Source organism: Hypanus sabinus, chromosome 31 (genome assembly GCF_030144855.1).
Source record: "Hypanus sabinus isolate sHypSab1 chromosome 31, sHypSab1.hap1, whole genome shotgun sequence".
Taxonomy (NCBI): Eukaryota; Metazoa; Chordata; class Chondrichthyes; order Myliobatiformes; family Dasyatidae; genus Hypanus; species Hypanus sabinus.
The window spans coordinates 35,741,696-35,764,415 of record NC_082736.1 but is presented as its reverse complement, the minus strand read 5'-3'; the positions used below and the strand labels follow the sequence as shown (position 1 = coordinate 35,764,415).

Below are 22,720 nucleotides of genomic sequence, written 5' to 3'. Positions count from 1 at the left end.
CGGGGAGTGTGTCTGTATTTACAGGGGGTCCCGGGGAGTGTGTCGGTATTTACAGGGATCCCGGGGAGTGTGTCTGTACTTACAGGGGTCCTGGGAAGTGTGTCTATATTTACAGGGTGTCCCGGGGAGTGTGTCTGTATTTACAGAGGGTCCCGGGGAGTGTGTCGGTATTTACAGGGGGTTTCGAGGAGTGTGTCTGTATTTACAGGGGGTCCCGGGAATTGTGTCAGTATTTACAGGGGGTCTCGGGGAGTGTGTTGGTATTTACAGGGGGTCCCGAGGAGTGTGTTGGTATTTACAGGGGGTCCTGGGGAGTGTGTCACTATATAATGGGGGGTCCCGGGGAGTGTGTCTGTATTCACAGGGGGACGAGGGGTGCGTGTTGGGATTTACAGGGATTCTGGGGACTTCCCAGGACTTCAGTATTTTCAGGAAGTCCTGGGGAGTGTGTCGGTATTTACAGGGGAGATTCCAAAGTGTGAGGGTGATTCTGTTTATCGACAACGTATATCACCAGATTCTGCTCCGAGAATCTTTTTTCTCATGGGAATTCTCAATAAATTTATAGAATAAAATGCATAGCAGAATGAATGAAAGATTGTCCAACTTGGACGTTCAACCAGTGTTGGTACTTCAAGAATCACTGGATTCCAGGATTCTGGAGGACTGAAAAACTGGGCTTCCTGCTGATCCATCCCTTATCTGACCTGACCGATCTCTTTCCTCGGCCCCCGCCCCCCCCAACCGCCCGCCGCCCCTCCTCGCCCATGTTCCCGCCCTTTCCCCCAGATTTGTTAAATTCACTGATTCATTACGGCACAGAAACAGACCCTTCAGCCCATCGATACTGACCCTCGTAGCAGTAGTTCATCACCCCTTCACCATCAGGCTCTTGAACCAAAGGGGTTTAACTTCACTTGCCCCATCACTGAAATGTTCCCACAACCCACAGACTCAATTTCGCAGGCGCTTCATCTCATGTCCTCGATATTTATTTCTATTTACTTGTTTTCTGCACTTCCAATGCCCCATTTTCATTAGTCCCGTTCCAGTTATTATTCTAATACTTATTGAGTATGCCCACAAGAAAGTGATTCCCCGGGTTGTAAATGCTGGCGTATATTTTGATAATCAAATTATATTGAGCATTGACCTGCTGAGTTTCTCCAGCATCCTGTGTGTCGCTGGCAATGGGGCCAGACTCTCCTTATCAGCTCGTGCCCTAAGGTCCACCCTTGAACCGTTTCTGCGCCCTCCCCGGCTTCAACCCGCGCCGGAGGTCTGGAGACTGCCTGACCGGGGATTGGAGGCCTGTGTGTGTGTGTGAGAGAGAGAGGGGCAGGTGGGAGGGTGTGAGTGGGGCTTGATTTGCGGCCGTTGTCTGGTCTAGCATCTGGATTGGCGATGCTAGTGGGCAGCCCCCCCCCCCCCCGGGGCATGTTGGTGGTTGACGCAAACGACACACTTCAGTGTGCGATTCGATGTTTGCAATGATTCGGTGCTGCCCACGTGTCGGCATTGGCTGTTGGACCGTTTCTGTCTTTTAATGGGTTTTGCAGGATATCTCTGCTTTGTACCTGGCTGTAAACAGACGAGTCTCAAGGTTATATACTTTGGCAATGAACTTTGACGTGCGTGTGATTAATTAATCTGAATTTTCTTCTGTGACCAGAATTGCACACCGTACCTCAAAGTACATATACGCCCAGCAGCAACTTTATTAGATACCTTAAGTTCCGAATAAAGTGGACACTGAGTGTATGTTCATGGTCGTCTGCTGCTGTAGCCCGTCCACTTCAAGGGTCGACATGTTGTGCGTTCAGAGATGTTCTTCTGCAGCCACTGTTGTAACAGGTGGTTATTTGAGTTACTGTCACCTTCCTGTCAGCTTGAACCAGTCTGGCCGTTCTCCTGCGACCCCTCTCGTTAACGATCCGTTTTCGCTCACAGAACTGCCGCTCACTGGGTGTTTTAAATTTGTTTCCCACACCATCCTCTGTAAACTGAAAATCCGAAAATCCCAGGGGATCAGCGGTTTCTGAGATACTCGAACCACCCCGTCTGGCACCAACAATCATTTCACAGTCAAAGTCACTCAAATCACATTTCTTCCCCGTTTCTGATGTTTAGTCTGAACAAAAACTGAACCTCTTGGCCGTGTCTGCGTGCTTTTAAGCTTTGAGTTGCTGCCACGTGATTGGCTGATTAGATATTTGCATTAACGAGCAGGTGTACAGGTGCCCCCCCCCCCCATTAAGTGGCTACTGAGTGTATGTCATGAAATCTGTTGTTTTCTGCCAGCAGTGCAGCGTAATACATAAAATATACTGTTAATCATAATTATATTAACACATTATAAAGATTGAAAAAAAAAGAACAAAGTAGTGTTCACGGGTTCAATGTCTGTTCAGAAATCGAATGGCAGAGGGGAAGCAGCTGTTCCTGAATCGTTGAGTGTGTGTCTTCAGGCTCCTGTACCTCCTTCCTGATGGCAGAGGGGAAGAAGCTGTTCCTGAATCGCTGAGTGTGTGTCTTCAGGCTCCTGTACCTCCTCCCTGATGGCAGAGGGGAAGAAGCTGTTCCTGAATCGCTGAGTGTGTGTCTTCAGGCTCCTGTACCCCCTCCCTGATGGCAGAGGGGAAGAAGCTGTTCCTGAATCGCTGAGTGTGTGTCTTCAGGCTCCTGTACCTCCTCCCTGATGGCAGAGGGGAAGAAGCTGTTCCTGAATCGCTGAGTGTGTGTCTTCAGGCTCCTGTACCTCCTCCCTGATGGCAGAGGGGAAGAAGCTGTTCCTGAATCGCTGAGTGTGTGTCTTCAGGCTCCTGTACCTCCTTCCTGATGGCAGAGGGGAAGAAGCTGTTCCTGAATTGTTGAGTGTGTGTCTTCAGGCTCCTGTACCTCCTCCCTGATGGCAGAGGGGAAGAAGCTGTTCCTGAATCGCTGAGTGTGTGTCTTCAGGCTCCTGTACCTCCTCCCTGATGGCAGAGGGGAAGAAGCTGTTCCTGAATCGCTGAGTGTGTGTCTTCAGGCTCCTGTACCTCCTCCCTAAGGGCAGAGGGGAAGAAGCTGTTCCTGAATCACTGAGTGTGTGTCTTCAGGCTCCTGTACCCCCTCCCTGATGGCAGAGGGGAAGAAGCTGTTCCTGAATCGTTGAGTGTGTGTCTTCAGGCTCCTGTACCTCCTCCCTGATGGCAGAGGGGAAGAAGCTGTTCCTGAATCGCTGAGTGTGTGTCTTCAGGCTCCTGTACCTCCTCCCTAAGGGCAGAGGGGAAGAAGCTGTTCCTGAATCACTGAGTGTGTGTCTTCAGGCTCCTGTACCTCCTCCCTGATGGCAGAGGGGAAGAAGCTGTTCCTGAATCGCTGAGTGTGTGTCTTCAGGCTCCTGTACCTCCTCCCTGATGGCAGAGGGGAAGAAGCTGTTCCTGAATCACTAAGTGTGTGTCTTCAGGCTCCTGTACCTCCTCCCTGATGGCAGAGGGGAAGAAGCTGTTCCTGAATCGCTGAGTGTGTGTCTTCAGGCTCCTGTACCTCCTCCCTAAGGGCAGAGGGGAAGAAGCTGTTCCTGAATCACTGAGTGTGTGTCTTCAGGCTCCTGTACCTCCTCCCTGATGGCAGAGGGGAAGAAGCTGTTCCTGAATCGCTGAGTGTGTGTCTTCAGGCTCCTGTACCTCCTCCCTGATGGTAGCAATGAGAAGAGGGCATGTCCTGGGTGGTGGGGGTCGTTAATGATGGATGCTGCTTCTCTGAGGCATTGCTCCTGGAAGATGTCCCGGACACTACGGAGGCTGGTGCCCTTGATGGAGCTGACAGAGTTTACAACTCTCTGCAGCTTATTCCAATCCTGTCCAGTGCCCCCCCCCCCCACCCCAATAGCAGACGGTCATGCAGCCCGTCAGAAGGCTCTCCACGGTCCATCTGGAGAAATCTGCGAGAGTCTTTGGTGACAAACCAAATCTCCTCAAACCACTGAAGAAACAGCCATTGTCGAGCCTTCTTTGTGGCCGCGTCGATATGTTGGGTCCAGGGTGGGTCCTCGGAGATAGTGACACCCAGAAACTACAAATTGCTCACCCTTTCCCGCTCTGATCCCTCTGTGAGGACTGGTGTGTCTTCCCTCTTCTGAAGCCCACGATCAGCTCTTTGGTCTTACTGACGCAGAGTGCCAGATCGTTGCTGTGACACCTCTCAGCCAGCTGATCTACCTCGCTGCCGGACGCCCTCCCGTTCTCTCTCGGTTGCTGTGGCTGCATCTTCATCTCAGCTCTGTAAGCTGAAACGGTTTCCGCCTCCTGCAGTGCAAAAGGGAAGTTCCGCTCTTCAAAGGCGCTCTTGCCTGGACTGACCGCACACGGTCTGCAAACTGCCCTCGCCCGGACGCAATGTCAGCAGTTTCTACTCACACCGGGCCTCCGCCTGCGTGTCTTCAGCCGCGCCTTGATGGCAACCCGCAGCTCACCCCGTCGCCTTTCACATCCTTGGGGCCCGCTTGAAGAAAGAGCCCCAATGCCATGTTCAAGTCGGCTGACGGCACCACCGTCACGGGCCGAATCGAAGGTGGTGATGAATCGGCACACAGGAGGGAGACTGAAAATCTGTCCGAGCGGTTCCATAACAACAACCTCTCACTCAACATCAACAAGACTAAGGAGCTGATTATTGACCAGAAGGAAACCAGAGGTCCATGAGCCAGTCCCCATCAGAGATGGAGAGAGTCAGAATGTTAAGTGTTGTCATTTTGGAGGACCAGGCCCAGCGAGTAGGTGCCGTTACAAAAAGGTACGACGGTGCCTCTACCCCCTTAGAAGTTTGCAAAGTTTCGCCCTGTCATCGAAAACTTTGATAAACTGCAACAGTTGGGATGTTGAGAGTATCCTGTCTGGTTGTATCATGGCCTGGTATGGAAACACCAATGTAACTAATACATCATAACTAAAACAAAAAGTAGTGGATACAACTCAGTCCATCACGTGTCCCACCACTGAACGCATTTGTAAGGAGCATTGTCGCAGGAAAGCAGCATCCATCATCAAAGGCCCCCCCACCCACCAGCCAGGCTATGCTCTCTTCTGCAGAAGGTACAGGACCCTCAAGTTCAGAAACAGTTATGACCCTTCAACTATCAGATAGAAGGTACAGGAGCCTCATGACTCACACCCACAGGTTCAGGAACAATTATTACCCTCAACCATCAGGTAGAAGGTACAGGAGCCTCAGGACTCACACCACCAGGTTCAGGAACAGTTATTACCCCTCAGCCATCAGGTAGAAGGGACAGGAGCCTCAGGACTCACACCACCAGGTTCAGGAACAGTTATTACCCCTCAGCCATCAGGTAGAAGGTACAGGAGCCTCAGGTCCCACACCACCAGGTTCAGGAACAGTTATTACCCCTCAACCATCAGGTAGAAGGTACAGGAGCCTCAGGACTCACACCACCAGGTTCAGGAACAGTTATTACCCCTCAGCCATCAGGTAGAAGGGACAGGAGCCTCAGGACTCACACCACCAGGTTCTGAAACAGTTATTACCCCTCAACCATCCGGCTCTTGAACCGGTGTGGATAACTTCACTCAACTCAACACTGAACTGATTCCACAACCTACAGACTCACTTTCAAAGGTCTCGACAACTCGTGTTCTCAGTATTATTTATTTATTGATTTATTTACAATTAACATTATGTTTTTTTATTCACAGTTTGTCTTTTGCATGTTGGTTGTCAGTCTTCGTGAGTAGTTTTTCACTGATAATGTTGTATTTCTTTGTTCTACTTGAATGCCTGCAAGAAAATGAACTTCCGTGTCTGATATGGTGACATATACGTATATATACGTTGATAATAAATTTAATTGTTCCAGGGTTTGATAATCTCGAACCTCAGAATGTTTCAGAGAAGAGAGCACTTGTAGAATTCTATTTTATTTAGAGATACAGCACAAGACCATAAGACATAGGATCAGATCTAGGCCAATCAGCCCATCGAGTCTGCTCCGCCACTCCATCATGGCTGATCCCGGATCCCACTCGATCCCACACACCTGCCTTCTGATACTCTGATGTCCCGACCGATCAGGAAGTGATCGGCTGCCACCTTAAACATACCCACAGATAGAGTGGATGTGGAGAGGATGTTTCCTGTATAGGGGGAGTCTAGGACCAGAGGACACAGATAGAGTGGATGTGGAGAGGATGTTTCCTGTTGTGGGGGAGTCTAGGGCCAGAGGACACAGATAGAGTGGATGTGGAGAGGATGTTTCCTGTAGTGGGGGAGTCTAGAACCAGAGGACACAGATAGACTGGATGTGGAGAGGATGTTCCCTATAGTGGGGGAGTCTAGGACCAGAGGACACAGATAGATTGGATGTGGAGAGATGTTTCCTATAGTGGGGGAGTCTAGGACCAGAGAACACAGATAGAGTGGATGTGGAGAGGATGTTTCCTATAGTGGGGGAGTCTAGGACCAGAGAACACAGATAGAGTGGATGTGGAGAGGATGTTTCCTATAGTGGGGGAGTCTAGGACCAGAGGACACAGATAGAGTGGATGTGGAGAGGATGTTTCCTATAGTGGGGGAGTCTAGGACCAGAGGGCACAGATAGAGTGGATGTTTCCTATAGTGGGGGAGTCTAGGACCAGAGGACACAGATAGATTGGATGTGGAGAGGATGTTTCCTATAGTGGGGGAGTCTAGGACCAGAGGGCACAGGTAGAGTGGATGTGGAGAAGATGTTTCCTATAGTGGGGGAGTCTAGGACCAGAGGACACAGATAGAGTGGATGTGGAGAGGATGTTTCCTATAGTGGGGGAGTCTAGGACCAGAGGACACAGATAGAGTGAATGTGGAGAGGATGTTTCCTATAGAGGGGGAGTCCAGGACCAGAGGACACAGATAGAGTGGATGTGGAGAGGATGTTTCCTATAGTGGGGGAGTCTAGGACCAGAGGACACAGATAGAGTGGATGTGGACAGGATGTTTCCTATAGTGGGGGAGTCTAGGACCAGAGGACACAGACGGAGTGGATGCGGAGAGGATATCTCCTACAGTGGGGACGTCTAGGACCAGAGGACACAGATAGAGTGGATGTGGAGAGGATGTTTCCTATAGTGGGGGAGTCTAGGACCAGAGGACACAGATAGAGTGGATGTGGAGAAGATGTTTCCAATGTTGGGGAGTTTAGGACCAGAGGACACAACCTCAGAATAGAGGGCTTCTGTTTAGAATGGAGATGAGGAGGAATTTCTTTAGCTGGAGAGTGGTGAATCTGGTGAATTCGTTGCCGTGGGTGACTGTGGAGGCCAAGTCAGTGGGTCAATTTCAGGAAGTTAATAGGTTCAAGATTAGTCAGGGCATGAGGGAATATGGGGAGAAGGCAGGAGATTGGGGCTGAGAGGGAAATGGATCAGCCATGATGAAATGACGAGCAGGCTCTGGGCCTAATTCTGCTCCTACGCCTTGTGGTATTTTGGACAATGGCAGGATTTGAACCTGGGCTGCTGTTGGTGTAACAGTGTGCCACACCCTGCAAATCTCCAATTCCAATCTCATGACTAACTCTTCCAACCCACTCTGCCTTCTGCCACACCGTCCTCACTCCTGAGCCTGGGAGTTCCCTCCAGAAAGTGCCCTCACTTCCCGCCCCTCCCGTGCTGCACTTTCCCCGGCCGTGCCTTGCTTCACACCCCTGGCGAGGACTGTGGGGCTTTTTAAAACTCCTATACAGCTTGTGAGCTGGATAAGCGAAGTGCTGGATCTGACCTCAAGTAAAATTTCCCTAACTGAGCCTGTGTAAATGTGGGCGTGTCAGTCAGCCAGGTGGAAATCGTGTCCTGTGACGAGCCTGTATGTTCTGTCTGATCCCCCGGACCTCCAAAGACGTGTGGCTGAGCTGAGTGTGTGACACATCCCTGTGGATGGAGCTGGTCATTCATGCATGTGTTTCACTGTTCGATGCACACGTGACAAGTCATCTTTAATCCAACGTTTACACAGTGACTCTCACCCTGAACAAACAGTGTCTTTGTAACGTTACAGAATGAACCTCACCTGGAAATAGATGAGGACTCTATACAGTCACAGTGAAAGACGGTCTCTTAACTAAACAGTGACATTATAAAGTTACAAAGCGACTCTCACCCAGAATACACAGTGACTCTGTACAGTTACACAGTGAGTGACCCTCACCCTGAATAAACAGTGACTCTGTACAGTTACACAGTGAGTGACCCTCACCCTGTATAAACAGTGACTCTGTACAGTTACACGGTGACTGACCCTCACTCTGTATAAACAGTGACTCTGTACAGTTACACGGTGACTGACCCTCACTCTGTATAAACAGTGACTCTGTACAGTTACACAGTGAGCGACCCTCACCCTGAATAAACAGTGACTCTGTACAGTTACACGGTGACTGACCCTCACTCTGAATAAACAGTGACTCTGTACAGTTACACGGTGACTGACCCTCACCCTGTATAAACAGTGACTCTGTACAGTTACACAGTGACTGACCCTCACCCTGAATAAACACTCGGTGGACACTGAGTGTATGTCCGTGATCTGCTGCTGTAGCCCATCCACTTCAAGGTTCGGCGTGTTGTGCGTTCAGAGATGCTCTTCTGCACACCACTGTTGTAACGTGTGGTTGTTTGAGTTACTGTCACCTTCCTGTCAGCTTGAACCAGTCTGGCCATTCTCCTCTGACCTCTCTCATTAACGAGGCACTTTCACCCACAGAACAGCCACTCACTGGGGGTTTTTCTCTCTTGTACCTTCCTCTGTAAACGCCAGAGACTGCTGTGTGTGAAAATCCCAGGAGATCAGCAGCTTCTGAGATACTCAAACCACCCCGTCTGATTTCAGTGAGCGTTCCACGGTCAAAGTCTCTGAGATCACATTTCTTCCCCAGTCTGACGTTTGGCCTGAACAACTGAACCTCTCGGCCATGTCTGCATGCTTTTATGCATTGAGATGCTGCCACGTGCTTGGCTGGTTACTCATTTGCATTAACGAGCCAGTGTGCTCGCAGTCAATTCGAGATTCGCCCTGTTGTGCTTATAGAGATGCTCTGAGTGTAAATGTTATGATGAATAAAATTTATTCTGATTGAATAAGATTAGTGCACTAGCTCAGGGAGTTACAGATAGGCATTGTCCGCCTTACCAGCCAAGTTCCTCAGGATTTTAACTATATGCTTATATAGTTCTCAAAATATTTTTTATGCAAATGTCTTTTTAAATGTTGGTTAATAAAATAGCGTGGGTGTTTCTGCTTTTGGAGTTGGTGTGCGAAAGCAGCATGAAGTGTAACCGTAGCTCAGTTTTCTGGGACGTTTCTCTGGCGATCGCAAGAACTGGTTAGACAATGACAATGTGAGATGATGCAGGTCTGTTTCCCTTGTTTGGTGGGGAAGCTGCATAGGCCTCGAGCCAGGGGCTTGCCTGCTGCTGCGGTCCAGGTGAGGGGAACGCTGGGGGAGGTGCCGCGTGGCGTCGTGCTCGGTTGGGGGCCGGCCTCTCCGCTACACGCTGCCCTCCAGTGTTCAGTCGGTGGAACAACAGGCCGGATTGACTCTGCCGGGAACTGTACCATCAACGTGCGGAACACTTCACTCAGAGTCGTCTTGTTTTTATTTGCTAGCTATTTTAAACATGCTGTGCGTGTTTTGCACCTCGGCCTCAGAGGAACGCTGTTTCATTTGGTTTTATTCATGTATGGTTGAATGATAATTGAACTTGATTTTGATTTGATTTGATTTTTATAGAAATATATTTTTTATTTAGGCATATAAAAGAATTGTGTGTGTTTCTCTGCGACTCTCTTTACCCCGTGGATTGACGTGTCTGATTTTACCTTGCCCGCAGCTCGGACCTGCCTGTGGCTGACCACCGTTTCCCGCCCTGCGCCCGCGCCGTCTCACCGCAGAGATGCACTGCGGCATGGCCAGCCGTGTCTGCAGACAGAGGCAGAAGGAACTTGGGGTGGGCAGGCACGATCAGGCCTTCAAGTACCTGGGGCAGGACTTTCAGACTCTCCGCGATGACTGCCTGAGCCGAGGGGTGATGTTCGAGGATGTCCACTTCCCCCCCGGTCCCTCCATCATCGGGTTCAAGGAGCTCGGACCAAAGTCGTCGAAGACGTCTGGGATTCGCTGGAAGAGACCTGGGGTGAGTGTGACTGGGAGATCGGAGCGCGGCACCTTCCTCCTCCCCAGTTCGGTCCAGGTCACACGCGGGGAGTGGTGGCCCACTGGCATTTTGTGTGTACTTTGCTCTGAATTTCCAGCATCTGCAGAATCTCTTGTGTTTAGAACTTCTCGATGTACGTCGTGGGGTCAGAGAGCACCGCAGCATAGAAACCGGCCCTTCGGCCCATCTAGTCTCTGCTGAACTATTTATCTGCCTAGCCCCAACATCCTACATCAGGACCATAGCCCTCCATACCTCTCCCATCCACACTTCTCTCCAATGTTGCCATCGAAACTGCATCCACCACTTGTGCCGACAGCTCGTTCCACTCTCGCACCTCTCCGAGTTCCCCCCTCAGGTTCTCCGCAAACATTTCACCTCTCACCCTTAACCCATGACCTCTGATTGTAGTCCCACCCAACCTCAGTGAGGAAAAAGCCGGCATGTATTTACTCTGTATCCCTCATGATTTTGTCAAATCTCCCCTCATTCCCCTACAGTCCAGGGAATAAACCATCGCCTGAAACTCAGGTCGAGTCCCGGGGATATCCCTGCGGAATTTCTCTGCACCCTTTCAATTGTTCCTGCCGGCAGGTGAGCAGAACTGCAGACCCTGCTCCAGATTAGGCCTCAGCGACATCTTTTACAACATCACCAGGCACCCCGGTGATGCCAAACGTGATTCCTGCTGGGCCGGATCCAGGCCCCGGAGTTCTCCCTGGGGGATGATGCGGTGGGAAGTGTGTGGGGGTGAGGGTGTTGGGACCAAAGCTCAAAGTCCACGCACGCCACCATATACCGCCCGGAGATCCATTTCCTTGACGGCATTCGCAGTAAGTACAAGCAGACTCAACGGAGTCAATGAAAGACTGCGCCAAACAGGGCAGGCCGATGCAAAAAGATAAAAAAAAAACCCAATGATTATCGAGAGCATGAGATGAAGACTCCTCCGAGAGGTCCACGACCTTGTCGTAGGGTCTGGAGGCTGGCCTCCCTCAGTGACCCGGAGAGCGAGGTTGGCTTTACACTTTGGCACTCGGTAGGGTCACCCACGCCAACCAGGGTCAAAGGGCAGAGGTCAGACTAGGAGTGGTCCACCGGTCCTCCTGGTTCGGGGCCGACAGGCCTACAGGGCTGCCCGAAACACCAGCGGCGATGAGTCTGTGAAAGGGAGCCCAAAGGCGGTGGCAGCCGTGCCTTCTGGTTGACTGCCAGTGAGACAGCTGTGGTGTCTTTCTTTTCGCAGGAGATCTGCACCAACCCCCGGTTCATCATCGACGGAGCGACTCGGACAGACGTCTGCCAGGGGGCCTTAGGTAAGACACCGCCCGATGCCCTGCCTCGGCCTGGGTTACACCCCTTCGTCACATCTGCGTCCAGGCCTAGAGAGCACAGCCTGAGGACAGTAGGGCGTCCGTTTAGAGGAACGAGCGCGGATCTCATTGGAATCTATCGAAAACACTCTTCTCTTAAAGATGAGTCCAGACCACACTTACAGAATTGTGAGCAATTCTGGGGCCCTGAACTAAGAAGGGACGTGCTGGCACTGGAGGGGGGGGGGGGGCCAGAGGAAGTTTACAAGGGTGTTCCCAGGAAGGAAAGGGCTAAGATATGTGGAGCATTTGTTGGCTTCAGGCCTGGACTTGATGGAGTATAGTAGAATGGGGTAGGGGGAGAACCTCATTGAAACCTACTGAACATTGAAGGGCCTCGATTGAGTGGATGTGGAGAGGATGTTTCCTATAGTGGGGGAGTCTAGGACCAGAGGACACAGATAGAATGGATGTGGAGAGGATGTTTCCTATCGTGGGGGAGTCTAGGACCAGAGGACACAGATAGAGAGGATGTGGAGAGGATGTTTCCTGTAGTGGGGGAGTCTAGGACCAGAAGACACAGATAGAATGGATGTGGAGAGGATGTTTCCTATCGTGGGGGAGTCTAGGACCAGAGGACACAGATAGAGAGGATGTGGAGAGGATGTTTCCTGTAGTGGGGGAGTCTAGGACCAGAGGATACAGATAGAGAGGATGTGGAGAGGATGTTTCCTACAGTGGGGGAGTCTAGGACCAGAGGACACAGATAGAGAGGATGTGGAGAGGATGTTTCCTGTAGTGGGGGAGTCTAGGACCAGAGGACACAGATAGAGTGGATGTGGAGAGGATGTTTCCTATGGTGGGGGAGTCTAGGACCAGAGGACACAGATAGAGTGGATGTGGAGAGGATGTTTCCTATCGTGGGGGAGTCTAGGACCAGAGGACACAGATAGAGAGGATGTGGAGAGGATGTTTCCTGTAGTGGGGGAGTCTAGGACCAGAAGACACAGATAGAATGGATGTGGAGAGGATGTTTCCTATCGTGGGGGAGTCTAGGACCAGAGGACACAGATAGAGAGGATGTGGAGAGGATGTTTCCTGTAGTGGGGGAGTCTAGGACCAGAGGATACAGATAGAGAGGATGTGGAGAGGATGTTTCCTACAGTGGGGGAGTCTAGGACCAGAGGACACAGATAGAGAGGATGTGGAGAGGATGTTTCCTGTAGTGGGGGAGTCTAGGACCAGAGGACACAGATAGAGTGGATGTGGAGAGGATGTTTCCTATGGTGGGGGAGTCTAGGACCAGAGGACACAGATAGAGTGGATGTGGAGAGGATGTTACCTATAGTGGGGGAGTCTAGGACCAGAGGATACAGATAGAGTGGATGTGGAGAGGATGTTTCCTACAGTGGGGGAGTCTAGGACCAGAGGACACAGATAGAGTGGATGTGGAGAGGATGTTACCTATAGTGGGGGAGTCTAGGACCAGAGGACACAGATAGAGTGGATGTGGAGAGGATGTTTCCTATAGTGGGGGAGTCTAGGACCAGAGGGCACAGATAGAGTGGATGTGGAGAGGATGTTTCCTATACTGGGGGAGTCTAGGACCGGAGGACACTGATAGAGTGGATGTGGAGAGGATGTTTCCAGTAGTGGGGGAGTCTAGGACCAGAGGACACAGATAGAGTGGATGTGGATAGGATGTTTCCTATAGTGGGGGAGTCTAGGACCAGAGGACACAGGTAGAGTGGATGTGGAGAGGATGTTTCCTATAGTGGGGGAGTCTAGGACCAGAGGAAACAGATAGATTGGATGTGGAGAGGATGTTTCCTATAGTGGGGGAGTCTAGGACCAGAGGACACAGATAGAGAGGATGTGGAGAGGTTGTTTCCTATAGTGGGAGGGTCTAGGACCAGAGGGCACAGATAGAGTGGATGTGGAGAGGATGTTTCCAACAGTGGGGGAGTCTAGGACCAGAGGGCACAGATAGAGTGGATGTGGAGAGGATGTTTCCTATAGTGGGGAGTCTAGGACCAGAGGACTTAGATAGAGTGGATGTGGAGAGGATGTTTCCCATAGTGGGGGAGTCTAGGACCAGAGGACACAGATAGAGTGGATGTGGAGAGGATGTTTCCCATAGTGGGGGAGTCTAGGACCAGAGGACACAGGTAGAGTGGATGTGGAGAGGATGTTTCCTATAGTGGGGGAGTCTAGGACCAGAGGACTTAGATAGAGTGGATGTGGAGAGGATGTTTCCCATAGTGGGGGAGTCTAGGACCAGAGGACACAGATAGAGTGGATGTGTAGAGGATGTTTCCCATAGTGGGGGAGTCTAGGACCAGAGGACACAGATAGAGTGGATGTGGAGAGGATGTTTCCCATAGTGGGGGAGTCTAGGACCAGAGGACAAAGATAGAGTGGATGTGGAGAGGATGTTTCCTATAGTGGGGGAGTCTAGGACCAGAGGACACAGATAGAGTGGATGTGGAGAGGATGTTTCCCATAGTGGGGGAGTCTAGGACCAGAGGACACAGATAGAGTGGATGAGGAGAGGATGTTTCCCATAGTGGGGGAGTCTAGGACCAGAGGACACAGATAGAGTGGATGTGGAGAGAATGTTTCCTGTAGTGGGGGAGTCTAGGACCAGAGGACACAGATAGAGCGGATGTGGAGAGGATGTTTCCTATAGTGGGGGAGTCTAGGACCAGAGGACACAGATAGAGTGGATGTGGAGAGGATGTTTCCTATAGTGGGGGAGTCTAGGACCAGAGGACACAGATAGAGTGGATGTGGAGAGGATGTTTCCCATAGTGGGGGAGTCTAGGACCAGAGGACAAAGATAGAGTGGATGTGGAGAGGATGTTTCCTATAGTGGGGGAGTCTAGGACCAGAGGACACAGATAGAGTGGATGTGGAGAGGATGTTTCCCATAGTGGGGGAGTCTAGGACCAGAGGACACAGATAGAGTGGATGAGGAGAGGATGTTTCCCATAGTGGGGGAGTCTAGGACCAGAGGACACAGATAGAGTGGATGTGGAGAGAATGTTTCCTGTAGTGGGGGAGTCTAGGACCAGAGGACACAGATAGAGCGGATGTGGAGAGGATGTTTCCTATAGTCGGGGAGTCTAGGACCAGAGGACACAGATAGAGTGGATGTGGAGAGGATGTTTCCTATAGTGGGGGAGTCTAGGACCAGAGGACACAGATAGAGTGGATGTGGAGAGGATGTTTCCTATGGTGGGGGAGTCTAGGACCAGAGGGCACAGATAGAGTGGATGTGGGGGATGTTTCCTATAGTGGGGGAGTCTAGGACCAGAGGACACAGATAGAGTGGATGTGGGGGATGTTTCCTATAGTGGGGGAGTCTAGGACCAGAGGGCACACTGAGACTAGAGGGGTGTCCGTTTAGAACAGAGATGTGTGAGGAATTTCTTCAGCCAGAAAGCAGGAAACCTGTGAAATTCATTGCCATAGACAACTCTGGAGGCCAAGTCACTGGATATATTTAAAGTGGAAGTCGATAGGTTCCTGATTAGTCAGGGTGTCAAAGGTTACGGGGGAAGGCAGGAGGATGGGATAATAAAGCAGGCACGAGGAATGGTGGAGCAGACATGATGGGCTGAATGGCCTAATTCTGTCCTATGCCTAATGGAGTTGTGTACTCTATGAATGCATGGTCACTGCTAATTTAATTTTGGAAAGGCTAGACGTGGATTAAAATTCACCACAATTACTGCGTTAACCTTGTTACGACAGCCTGGAATTCTTGGAATGAGTCAGTGCCCAAGTCGTCTCTGATTTCAAGTTGAAGGACAGACAAACCTGACATGGAAATGCTATCAACATTTGCTTCTTGTAGCAACAATGCCAAGACGGAGGACATAAAGTGATATCAGCACAAGTTACACAGAACTTGCATGTCGGAAATAAACAGCACTTAATGGTGCAAGTTGAGAGAGAAAAGGGGTCACTTTGAGAGTTTGAGAGAAACCTCAGTGTCCCCAACACCCAGGATATGTTGTCTTCCCCAGGGGACTCACCTCACTTTGTCCCCTCGTCTCCTCACCGCAGGGGACCGATTTCACTCCCCCCTTGTCCCCCCACCCCAGGAAACCAATCTCTCTCTGTCCCCTTGTCTCCCCACCCCAGGGGACTGATCTGAAACTGTTCCTCATCTCCCCACCCCAGGGGACTGATCTGACTCCCCCCCCACCCCAGGGGACTGATCTGACTCCCGCCCATCCCCCCACCCCAGGGGACTGATCTGACTCCCCCCCATCTCCCCTCCCCAGGGGACTAATCCGACTGTCCCCTTGTCCCCCCACCCCAGGGGACTGTTCTGACTTCCCCCCATCTCCCCTCCCCAGGGGACTGATCTGACTCCCCCCGCATCTCCCCACCCCAGGGGACTGATCTGACTCCCCCCCCCCATCTCCCCTCCCCAGGGGACTGATCTGACTGTCCCCTTGTCCCCCCTCCCCAGGGGACTGATCCGACTGATCCCTTGTCCTCCCACACCAGGGGACTGATCTGACTGTCCCCTTGTCCCCCCTCCCCAGGGGACTGATCCGACTGATCCCTTGTCCTCCCACCCCAGGGGACGGATCTGACTGTCCCCTTGTCCCCCCTCCCCAGGTGACCGATCTGACTGTCCCCTTGTCCCCCCTCCCCAGGGGACCGATCTGACTGTCCCCTTGTCCCCCCTCCCCAGGGAAGTGATCTGACTGTCCCCTTGTCCCCCCACCCCAGGGGACCGATCTGACTGTCCCCTTGTCCCCCCTCCCCAGGGATGGATCAGACTGTCCCCTTGTCCCCCCACCCCAGCGGGCCGATCTGACTGTCCCCTTGTCCCCCCTCCCCAGGGGACGGATCTGACTGTCCCCTTGTCCCCCCTCCCCAGGGGACCGATCTGACTGTCCCCTTGTTCCCCCTCCCCAGGGAAGTGATCTGACTGTCCCCTTGTCCCCCCACCCCAGGGGACCGATCTGACTGTCCCCTTGTCCCCCCTCCCCAGGGGATGGATCAGATTGTCCCCTTGTCCCCCCACCCCAGCGGGCCGATCTGACTGTCCCCTTGTCCCCCCACCCCAGGGGATGGATCAGACTGTCCCCTTGTCCCCCCACCCCAGGGGACCGATCTGACTGTCCCCTTGTCCCCCCTCCCCAGGGGACCGATCTGACTGTCCCCTTGTCCCCCCTCCCCAGGGATGGATCAGACTGTCCCCTTGTCCCCCCTCCCCAGGGGATGGATCAGACTGTCCCCTTGTCCCCCCTCCCCAGGGGACCGATCTGACTGTCCCCTTGTCCCCCCTCCCCAGGGGATGGATCAGACTGTCCCCTTGTCCCCCCTCCCCAGGGAAGTGATCTGACTGTCCCCTTGTCCCCCCTCCCCAGGGGATGGATCTGACTGTCCCCTTGTCCCCCCTCCCCAGGGAAGTGATCTGACTGTCCCCTTGTCCCCCCACCCCAGGGGACTGATCTGACTGTCCCCTTGTCCCCCCACCCCAGGGGACCGATCTGACTGTCCCCTTGTCCCCCCACCCCAGGGGACCGATCTGACTGTCCCCTTGTCCCCCCTCCCCAGGGGACCGATCTGACTGTCCCCTTGTCCCCCCTCCCCAGGGAAGTGATCTGACTGTCCCCTTGTCCCCCCTCCCCAGGGAAGTGATCTGACTGTCCCCTTGTCCCCCCTCCCCAGGGGATGGATCAGACTGTCCCCTTGTCCCCCCACCCCAGAGGACCGATTAGACTGTCCCCTTGTCCCCCCACCCCAGGGGACCGATCTGACTGTCCCCTTGTCCCCCTCCCCAGGGGACTGATCTGACTGTCCCCTTGTCCCCCCTCCCCAGGGGACGGATCTGACTGTCCCCTTGTCCCCCTCCCCAGGGGACCGATCTGACTGTCCCCTTGTCCCCCCTCCCCAGGGAAGTGATCTGACTGTCCCCTTGTCCCCCCACCCCAGGGGACCGATCTGACTGTCCCCTTGTCCCCCCTCCCCAGGGGATGGATCAGACTGTCCCCTTGTCCCCCCACCCCAGCGGGCCGATCTGACTGTCCCCTTGTCCCCCCTCCCCAGGGGACGGATCTGACTGTCCCCTTGTCCCCCCTCCCCAGGGGACCGATCTGACTGTCCCCTTGTTCCCCCTCCCCAGGGAAGTGATCTGACTGTCCCCTTGTCCCCCCACCCCAGGGGACGGATCTGACTGTCCCCTTGTCCCCCCACCCCAGGGGACCGATCTGACTGTCCCCTTGTCCCCCCTCCCCAGGGGACCGATCTGACTGTCCCCTTGTCCCCCCTCCCCAGGGGACTGATCTGACTGTCCCCTTGTCCCCCCTCCCCAGGGGACCGATCTGACTGTCCCCTTGTCCCCCCTCCCCAGGGGACCGATCCGACTGATCCCTTGTCCTCCCACCCCAGGGGACCGATCTGACTGTCCCCTTGTCCCCCCTCCCCAGGGGACTGCTGGCTGCTGGCCGCCATCGCCTCGCTCACCCTGAACGAGAAGGTTCTGCAGCGCGTGGTTCCGCACGGACAGGGGTTCCAGCACCATTACTGTGGGATCTTCCACTTCCAGGTACGCGGGGCGAGGGGAGGGTGGGCCGAGGGCCCGCAGGGGGAGGGAAGTCTGTAGGGTTTCTCCAGCAGTAATGTGGATCTTCCTCTTTCTGGAACACGGGGCGAGGGGGAGTGGGTATCACCGGGGGCAGTGTGTGAGGAGGGGCTTCACGAGGGGGTGTGCAGCGCTGAGGGATCCGGGATGGGAGGGTGATAAAGAACAAGTGAGGGAGGGCGGAGGGTCACTGAGAGATGGCGTTCCTCTCTCACAGTTCTGGCAGTTCGGGGAGTGGGTGGGCGTGGTTGAGGGGAGGGTAGGAGAGGGATGAAGGGAGAGTAGGTGAGGGATGAGGGGAGGGATGAGGGCAGGTCGGTGACGGTGTACCTCTGTCACAGTTCTGGCAGTTCGGGGAGTGGGTGGACGTGGTGATTGATGACCGCCTCCCGGTGAAAGACGGACCTGACCACAATGAGTTCTGGAGCGCCCTCCTCGAGAAGGCCTACGCCAAGTGAGTGTCCCTCCACCCTCAACCTCCTTCAACCCTCTTCCCTCAATATTCAAGCCTCAACGTCAACCTCAACCCTCACTCACGATGACTCTCGAGCTCCCACCTTGAGAAAGCCAAGTTAGTGCCCCTCCACCCTCTACATGCACCCTCACCCCTCATCCCTCCACTCTCAACACTCAACCTCCCTCACCCTCCATCCTAATCCCTCAAACTCATCCATCAACAATCCCTCTATCTAGACCTTAACCCACAATGGATTCTGGAGTGCCCTCCTCAGGAGAGTGATGCCAATTGTTTGCTGGTGCCTTTCTACCTTCAACACATGCCCTCCCTCACCTCCACCATCAGTCCCTCAATCCTCATCCCTCAATACACAATCCCTCCACACTCAAACCCCTGATATCAACCTTCACCCATAATGAATTCTGGAGCTCCCTCCATGGGAGGGTTTACACCGAGTGAGTGTCCACTAGCACCCTTCCGCCCTCAACCCTCATTCCCTCAACTTTCATCCTCAACACTCAATCCCTCAACTCTCGTGCTTAACCCTTCTCTCGACCCTGTTTGAAAACTTACGTCAGTGAGTGTGCCCTGGCGGCCTTCCACCATAAAACTCTCAACTCTTCCGTCAACCCTCAATTCCTCAATCCTCACCCACAATGAGTTCTGGAGAGCCTGTGCCAAGTGAGTGTCCACTCTCCATCCCTCAACGGGAAAGCTGATGCAGTGTGTGTCCATTGGCAGCTGTCCATCCTCAATGCCTCAGATCCTCAACCGTCTTCCCTCAGCCCCTACTCCTCAATTATCAGCACTCAACCTGCAACACTTGACCCTCCACCCCTCCTCGAACCTCAACCCTCACTCCCAACGAGTTCTGGAACACCCTCCTCGAGACAGCCCACGAAGGTGAGTGTTTGGCAGCTCCACTCCACTCCCAATACTCCACCCTCCTCACCCAGCCTCAGTCCCTCAGACCTCATCCCTCAACACTCAACCCTCAATGACAAACCTCAACCTTGATCCTCACCAGGTGAATGAACATTGGTGGCCCTTCACCCTCAACACTCCGTACTCATCCCTCAAGCCTCATTTTCAACCCTCATCCGCAATAAGCTCCAGAGCAACCTGCTCAAAAAGGCTCTCTTTCCCCTCCCCTCTCCTCCCCTCCCCCTTCCCCCTCTCTGCCCCTCCCCTCTCCTCTCCTCCCCTCCCCCCCTTCCCCCTCTCTGCCCCTCCTCCTCCCCTCCCCCCTTCCCCCTCTCTGCCCCCCCCTCTCCTCTCCTCCCCTCCCCCCTTCCCCCTCTCTGCCCCTCCCCTCTCCTCTCCTCCCCTCCCCCTTCCCCCCTCTCTGCCCCTCCCCTCTCCTCCCCTCCCCCCTTTCCCCTCTCTGCCCCTCCCCTCTCCTCTCCTCCCCTCCCCCTTTCCCCTCTCTGCCCCCTCCCCTCCTCCCCTCCCCCTTTCCCCCTCTCTGCCTCCCCTCCTCCTCACTACCCCTTCCCCCACTAACTCTTCCCCCTTACTACTCTCCCCTCTCTCCCCCTTTCCCCCTCTCTGCCCCCTCCCCCTCACTACCCCTTCCCCCACTAACTCTTCCCCCTTACTACTCTCCCCCTCTCTCCCCCTTCCCCCTCTCTGCCCCCTCCCCCTCACTACCCCTTCCCCCACTAACTCTTCCCCCTTACTACTCTCCCCCTCTCTCCCCCTTTCCCCCTCTCTGCCCCCTCCCCCTCACTACCCCTTCCCCCACTAACTCTTCCCCCTTACTACTCTCCCCCTCTCTCCCCCTTTCCCCCTCTCTGCCCCCTCCCCCTCACTAACTCTTCCCCTCACTAACTCTTCCCCGCTCACTACTCTCCCCCGTTGCCCCCCTCTCCCTCCCCCTCCCCCTTTCCCCCTCTCTGCCCCCTCCTCCTCACTACCCCTTCCCCCACTAACTCTTCCCCTCACTAAACTCTTCCCACTCACTACTCTCCCCCGTTGCCCCCTCTCTCCAGGTTGAATGGATGTTATGAGTCACTCTCAGGAGGCAGCACCTCAGAGGGTTTTGAGGATTTCACAGGAGGGGTGACTGAGATGTACGACCTTCACAAGTCACCTGCCAACCTCTACGGAATCATCCAGAGGGCGCTTGAGCGCGGTTCATTACTGGGCTGTTCCATTGACGTGAGTTCTACCCAATCCCCCCCTTTGCCCACCCCGACAAAACGCTCCCTCCTTGCCTCTCCCATGACGAGGGGCTCCCTCTATTCTCCCTCTCGTGAGAGGGTCCCCCCTCAATTCTCCCTCTCGTGAGAGGGTCCCCCCTCAGTTCTGCCTCTCGCGGTGAAGGGCCCCCCCTCATTTCTCTCCCTTGCAGCAAGACACTCTTTTTTCACTTCTCCCTCCCGCTGTGAGCCACTCACTCCTCAATTCTCCCTCTCGTGGTGAGAGGGTCCCCTATCACCTCTCTCGCTCGCGGACAGACGCTCTTTCCTCATTTCTCCCTCCCGCGGTGAGTCATTACTACCTCAAATCTCCCTACCACTGCGAGACATTCCTCATACTTCCCACTGTGAGATGCTCCCTCCTCACTTCCCCTCCTGGTGATATTCTCTTTCCTCCGCTCCCTCACTGCCCATCCCTCTCACACTCCGTGTTGGTCAGTGTGTGACCCCTCTGCTCTCCACACAGATCAGCAGCATGTTCGACAGGGAGGCCGTGACCTTCAAGAAGCTGGTCAAAGGTCACGCCTACTCACTGACCGGCGCCAAGGAGGTGAGGCAGCGTCCACGGTCACCATGGATACTGGCGCAGGAAGTCTCACTCCCTCGCACTCGAGCGCGCACACACGGTCACAAACGCAAACACGCGTACGCATGGGTACAAACACACAGACACACACTCACGCGCATACGCACAGGTACAAACACACAGACAAACGCTCACGCGAGCACTCTCTCTCACGCACACACCTGTACACTCGTACTGAGCCACACCCTCACACACACGCTCTCTCACACATTCGCACTGAGTATCCCGAGAAACTCGACGGTCTTCCCACCCGCTGTTTACTGGGAATGATTTATCCCGACCTTTCGCACTCTCTCCCCTCCCTCCTCCCTGTCTTCCCATCTCCTTCCCACACCCCCCACCCCCCTGCCCCTGGTAGGTACTGTGTCGAGGAGGCCTGGTGAAACTGGTCCGTCTTCGAAATCCCTGGGGTGAGGTGGAGTGGACTGGACCCTGGAGTGACAGGTGGGTGCGCCTCCCCTCCCAAGCGCGGCCCCCTCCCTACCCAGTGTGGTACCCGGATGAGCAATGACCACACACAGCCAGAGGAAATGCATCACCCCACCGACTTTCCCCCTCACCCGGTCTCACCCATCACCTCCCAGTGTCTCACTTCATTCCCGCCCCTCTCCCACCCACCCACCTTCCCCCTCACCTGGTCTCACCTATCACCTTCCAGTGTCTCACTTCATCCCCCCTCTCCCCCACCCACCCACCTTCCCCCTCACCTGGTCTCACCTATCACCTCCCAGTGTCTCACTTCATCCCCCTCTCTCCCCCACCCACCCACCTTCCCCCTCACCTGGTCTCACCTATCACCTCCCAGTGTCTCACTTCATCCCCCCTCTCCCCCACCCACCCACCTTCCCCCCTCACCTGGTCTCACCTATCACCTCCCAGTGTCTCACTTCATCCCCCCTCTCCCCCACCCACCCACCTTCCTCCTCACCTGGTCTCACCTATCACCACACAGTGTCTCACTTCATCCCCCCTCTCCCCCACCCACCCACCTTCCCCCTCACCTGGTCTCACCTATCACCTCCCAGTGTCTCACTTCATCCCCCCTCTCCCCCATCCACCCACCCACCTTCCCCCTCACCTGGTCTCACCTATCACCTCCCAGTGTCTCACTACATCCCCCCTCTCCCCCACCCACCTTCCCCTCACCTGGTCTCACCTATCACCTCCCAGTGTCTCACTTCATCCCCCCTCTCCCCCACCCACCCACCTTCCCCCCTCACCTGGTATCACCCATCACCTCCCAGTGTCTCACTTCATCCCCCTCTCCCCCACCCACCCACCTTCCCCCTCACCCGGTCTCACCCATCACCTCCCAGTGTCTCACTTCATCCGCCCTCTCCCCCACCCACCCACCTTCCCCCTCACC

At 54.3% G+C, this 22,720-nt stretch overlaps 1 protein-coding gene across 4 annotated transcripts in view; it reads left to right on the top strand.

Moving 5' to 3' along the window:
- Positions 1 to 22,720, top strand: part of LOC132384086 (calpain-1 catalytic subunit-like) — a 108,060-nt gene that overhangs the window by 35,021 nt on the left and 50,319 nt on the right. For all 4 annotated transcript variants that reach the window (XM_059955418.1, XM_059955416.1, XM_059955419.1 and 1 more), the window contains 7 exons: positions 9,864 to 10,166; positions 11,434 to 11,503; positions 17,956 to 18,074; positions 18,452 to 18,564; positions 20,559 to 20,727; positions 21,235 to 21,318; positions 21,713 to 21,798. In XM_059955418.1, coding sequence (XP_059811401.1) covers positions 9,927 to 10,166; positions 11,434 to 11,503; positions 17,956 to 18,074; positions 18,452 to 18,564; positions 20,559 to 20,727; positions 21,235 to 21,318; positions 21,713 to 21,798 — 881 coding nt within the window. In that variant the 5' untranslated portion in view covers positions 9,864 to 9,926. The remainder of the gene's footprint in view (positions 1 to 9,863; positions 10,167 to 11,433; positions 11,504 to 17,955; positions 18,075 to 18,451; positions 18,565 to 20,558; positions 20,728 to 21,234; positions 21,319 to 21,712; positions 21,799 to 22,720) is intronic.